At 36.7% G+C, this 5,199-nt stretch overlaps 1 protein-coding gene across 1 annotated transcript; it reads right to left on the bottom strand.

The window, feature by feature from the left end:
• Positions 1-212: 212 nt before the first annotated feature.
• Positions 213-4,727, bottom strand: LOC111411282 (palmitoyl-acyl carrier protein thioesterase, chloroplastic-like). The gene is made up of 7 exons (XM_023041832.1): positions 4,423-4,727; positions 3,089-3,729; positions 2,846-2,979; positions 2,563-2,676; positions 2,123-2,294; positions 1,944-2,012; positions 213-778 (listed from the first exon to the last, which is right to left on the bottom strand). The coding sequence occupies exons 2-7, from the start codon at positions 3,602-3,604 to the stop codon at positions 509-511; spliced, it is 1,275 nt and encodes a 424-aa protein (XP_022897600.1). The 5' UTR covers positions 3,605-3,729; positions 4,423-4,727; the 3' UTR covers positions 213-508.
• Between the last annotated feature and the right edge of the window lie 472 nt (positions 4,728-5,199).

A 5,199-nucleotide genomic window follows, 5' to 3' on the forward strand; every position in this document is an offset into this window, starting at 1 on the left:
AAAAATAAATAATTTTAACCTAGAGACAGTCACACAGAGACTTAATTCGTTGAAAATAATAATAGCTCATGAATATTGTGGCCAAATTATTTATGGCGAATAGGGTATTGGTGTCCATTCCCAAATGAATTTCAGCCAAGCATAACTGATCAAATTTTGCATGCAAGCTTCAGTTTGTATTTAATACAAACAAATTACATAAGAAACAAAACTGTGAAGCAGAAATGAAATTGGACCACATCCTCGTGAGAAACAACTTCCATTACAAATAATGACAATAAAATTTGAGCATTAGCTGGAGAGGGGGGGGAGAGAGAGAGAGAGCAGCACGGGTACTTACAAATGACAATACTGATTCTCTATTTCTCCCAAGGGAAGCAGAACAGACAAGTGAAAAAAATAAAATAAATATCATAGACTAGACTTGGATTTATAGGGGAAAATCACAGAACAAAACAGTGACAAACAGAAACAAGACTAGTTTCACTCCAGCTGCGTAGACACAGGCTTAAGCACTTCCAGCGGGAAGCTCACCCCAGCTCTCCACCCTACTACTATATTTGGGTCTCCACTCGGTCCTCCCCTTGACAATTTCAGCACCACCCTCCAGTCGAAGCAAATGCTGGCACTCAACATAACCAGAATTTGCCAAGTCACCAACACTATTGCTCACCACAGAAGTGAGGGATTGCAGTAAACTGTCCCTCCTGCATTCCCTCCTATACTCGAGAGTCATGCCAGCAAGTTCATGAGTCTCCAAGATGGGTAATGGAACGCTCTGCAACCAAAGTAACTCACAGTCAGATTCAAATCACCTTGAAACAAGAAACAAGCCTTCACAGATGCCACAAGGAGAAGTAGAAATTAGGCCAACTTTTTTCTCATCCAATCATACTCATCAAGAAATTTAGTAGGTTATGACCAAAGAACATCCAGCAGCTAGCAATTTGTGGCTGAAGTCGCAACAAGTTTATAGAAGTGTTTGCATATTAATTCTTTTAAAGATGATATGTATCCACACATGCATACACGTAACCTTACCACACCAATAATGCACAATACATGCAAACAGACAACATGCACAAACGAGCATCTCAAAACTACAACTAGTTGGACTGGGAAGCAGGTATTAGCAGTTTTAAAAAGCCAACTTTTATTTTCCACTAAATAAGCTACTTAGTCTTTAGCATTTGCTAGTGGTCAAGAGTATTTAGCTCTGGCTAGAAATAGTGTTATCTATGGTCTATAGATTTATGGATTAAAATTATGCCAATTGTTTATCTTCAGATTCTTGAGGAATTTACAATTAAGATGCACTCTTCTCATCCAAAAACCTTTTTAAGTCCCAAAACTTGCCCATTAGTTACCCATACAATAACCCATCTAGCCTGATGACTTTTCTCCAAAATTGAATACCAAAACAGAGAATATAGGCCTGAGAACTTCAGCAAGAATCAGAAGTTCAGATCATATTCCATACAGCAATGCTATTTTGAAAACTAGGTGGACTCCCACACTGGAGATATCTCAAATCAGCTTATTTTAGATTTATGCAAAAGATATGAAAGCACCCCTGTATATCATCCAAGTTTTATAAGGTACTTGACAACCTTATTTCCAAGAAACAATAATCAAGTGCCAAAAAACAGAAAGAAAAATCATACCCTTAAGCATTTTGCTACTGTTGCCTTTTTCCAGAAATCAAATATAGAAAATATAAATGAAAACAAAAAAGGTTTTAAAAAAAAAGGAGCAGTGTGACAGGTAGTTTGAGGACAAATTCAAAATTTCAATGAATGAAGCTAGTTCACACTCTATAAAATAGTAGTTCATTCACATTTCATAGAGAAAAAGATGGCATTTCTAGAAAAACAAGAGTTTATGCAGAGATCATTTTCTTGCACGGGTATCCCACATACTAAAATAATTAAAAGAATACTTACCTCAAGAATCCATCCCACATATTTCACATTATTAACGTGCTGGTTTACATCCAAATCGCTCCATTTTGGCTGAATTCATAGATCAGTTTCAAGAGAGTGAGATAGGTGAAAGGATGTGCAGTGATAATTGTCATATAAACAAAGTAATTTTCTCCATTGACAAAGGGTATGTTAATTACAGTTAAACCAGCATGGATGTAGTCAGCATTGCCATCATTCAGTTTTGGTAGCTTTCTACTGTCCTCATCTACAACAGGCAGCGAATCGACAAAATAGCCTCCTATTTCTTCTCGGACCTCATCTGGAATTTTGGCCAACCTCCTCGTCTCTTTATTCATCATCACCCATAGACTGCAGGTAATTCAAAAAATGAAAAAGATAGCAGATAGTTCAGTTACATTAGATTCACACATCTAAGGACAATAGCTTTAACACGCATCTAAGGACATTGAAATTAAGTTAATCTAGTTTAAACAAAGACATGATCCCCCATACTCGGTGACCATTCCAGGAAGCATGGATAAAAAAATGCAAACCGCTGCAGGTCTATTTACATTGAAAGAACAATTAGTTATCGTTAACAAAATTAGTTAAGGAAGTAAATAGAACGTTGTCCAACCTCGAAGCTCTAGTTAATATGTCACCAGTATTGCTATCACGTACAAGCCAGTCTCGGCGCATCCCATTCTTCCCGGATGCAGCTACCCAAGTATCAACCTGAACTACATCACCCCTGAAAGAAGTAATCAATATCTAAGACAATTAAACTTTACTGAGTTATTACATAACATTTACTTTTAACCAAGTAATGACAAGATTAGTTTTGCCTAGGATTGGAGAAATACTTTCTGCAGTTGGAGATAGGTATATCATCAATAAATATAAGCAAGGACGAAACTTACCAAGTAGGATAACGATCTACAACAACCTGCATTTTGGTAACTACCCAAATTAAATTTCTTTTGCACATTTCCGGAGTCGAACCAAAGCCATCACCCAACAGTCCTGCTGTCTTTACATGGTTAAGAGCTGTTTCCTGCAAAGAGTTTAGCTCGTCAAGTTGCAGCATACTGAACTTACAGTAAGTTCAGTAAATAACTAGAAGGCACAAAAATGCACTAGAAGAGTGAATTTCTGAACAATACCTGCAAATGGTTCATCAAAGTTTCTACAGATGCAGTACGATCAGCTCCTATTTCATAAGACCTGATACTGAAGTTTTGACGAAAAATCAAACCATCTTGCACAATCCTTCCTAAACCAAAGGGGTCAGCAAGCATGTCTGGCCGCCTCGGTTTCCAATCAAGCATCATCCATTGCTTCTCAGCTGCCAGGAATATTGTTGTGATGGCGGCAAGAAGCATGCTCCAGTCAGGCAATTGGTTTATGAATGTCCTCGGGGCATGTGATGATGTCACCTCATCCTCAGTCTTAAGGCCATCCATAACTCCAACCTTGGTCCCATTGACCTTGTGAGGAGCATGAGCATTGGCCTTAACCTGTATATTTCGGGGAGCAGAGGAATTTGGTTTAAAACCAGTTCCACAGGCATCAACTCTTGTTGGGATGCTTCCTCCAAGTGCCCCAGAAGTTTTTGCTGAGGAATCTGAAGCTGAAGAAGCTATTGGGAGAAATGCAGCAGTTGCAGCAGCGGCTACCATTGTTATTTTAACCTACCGAGTCAGTCTATGCGACAAGGAAGTAAAATTAACAAAATCTTGAAAATTGCAACCCACAGGGGTATGGCTCAACTTGATCAAAGAATCACCAAAATGTCATTTTCTCTCTGCAAAAAATGTAATCACAAATTAAAACATATAAGTATTCACTTCCTTCCTTTACAAGTAAATATCATGGTGTTTTGAAATCAATCTATTCATATCTCAAAAAGGTCAACATGAAGACCGAACATGCATAAAACAGGGGAACCTCAAACAATGAAAAGACAGTGAGAGCAAGGAGACAAGGAAGGCCAAGAAATAGAAAAGAGGAAAATCTTCGATGATATAATGAAATTCCATATCAGCAGCTTTTCTCCCATTAAAGTATTTTTGCCGTAGCCAATGAGGAGAAAAGCAATTTGACAGAAAGAACACATAATTTTTAATCGAAACGATCCATTTGAATAATTTTCCCGATGCTTATACACAGACAAAAACAATTTCAACGAAAACTCAGCCCAATATAATTATAGAGCAAACCACAAAATTCGAAAAAATAAATAAAATAAAAACTCACACATTCAATCGAATAACAAAAGCAGATCCGAATCTGACAATTCAACCCCAAAATGAAACAACTATTAAACACGGTGCATTTTCAAACTCCAATATCAAAATCAAACATTGTTTCCCATCTTACCGCTTCAATTCTCCACCATAATACAAAAAATCGAAAAACAGAAAAAATCCGAACATTCCATTTCCAGATCGAAAAATTTTTTAAAAAAATAAAAACTCAAAACAAAAAAAGGACAAACCTCTACGGTCTAGGCCAGAAGCTGCAAGAAGCAAATACGTTGAACTAATTAAAAATGTATCAAATGGAAAGGGAAACGAATATCATCATTTTTCTGATGTCAGAGAAGACTCTCGATTGGTTTCTAGGATTCGCAGATCGAGCGTTGCGTGGTTTCTTCTCTGTGTTTTAGGGCCTCCAAATTTGATTTCTATTTTTAATTTTGTTTTTTCGTGAGGTTTTCGGAAAAATCTGGAGGAAGAGAGAAAAAATAATAATAATAGGCGACAGCGAATTTCTTGGTGGCAGGCATGTGTGTATCGTCCAGCAGCTCGTTTTATAGTAACGTTTGCAACTATCCATGTGGCCCTCCTTTTTCTTTTCAATTCCAATGTGTTCTTCCTTTCAAAATTTTCAATTGACTCGAATGTCACTGGTATAGTCGGCAAGTTATTGACTCAACCGGGTGAATTAAATTCGATTTAATTAATTAACCAAATACGAAGAATAAAATTCTCATAGGATACTGATAGGACTGCACAAAAAAATCTTGAAACGACAAACTAAAGCAAAATCGTTGAGTTGAAATCGTTGGTTTGGTCCACGTTGACCCGTGATTTTTTCCTCTCAAATCGAACCAAACTGTTTCAAAATGGTATGGTTTAGGTTTTGATTTTCAAAAATCGTATAAAATTGAACCGTTTTTAATTTTTTTTAATTAAAACATTATTTCATTAACTTAAAAATTTTACAGTTTTCACTTCTCAGAAAAAAATATCAATTTAGCAATACAAATTAC

This window comes from Olea europaea, chromosome 2, assembly GCF_002742605.1.
Source record: "Olea europaea var. sylvestris chromosome 2, O_europaea_v1, whole genome shotgun sequence".
In the NCBI taxonomy this organism is placed as follows: domain Eukaryota; kingdom Viridiplantae; phylum Streptophyta; class Magnoliopsida; order Lamiales; family Oleaceae; genus Olea; species Olea europaea.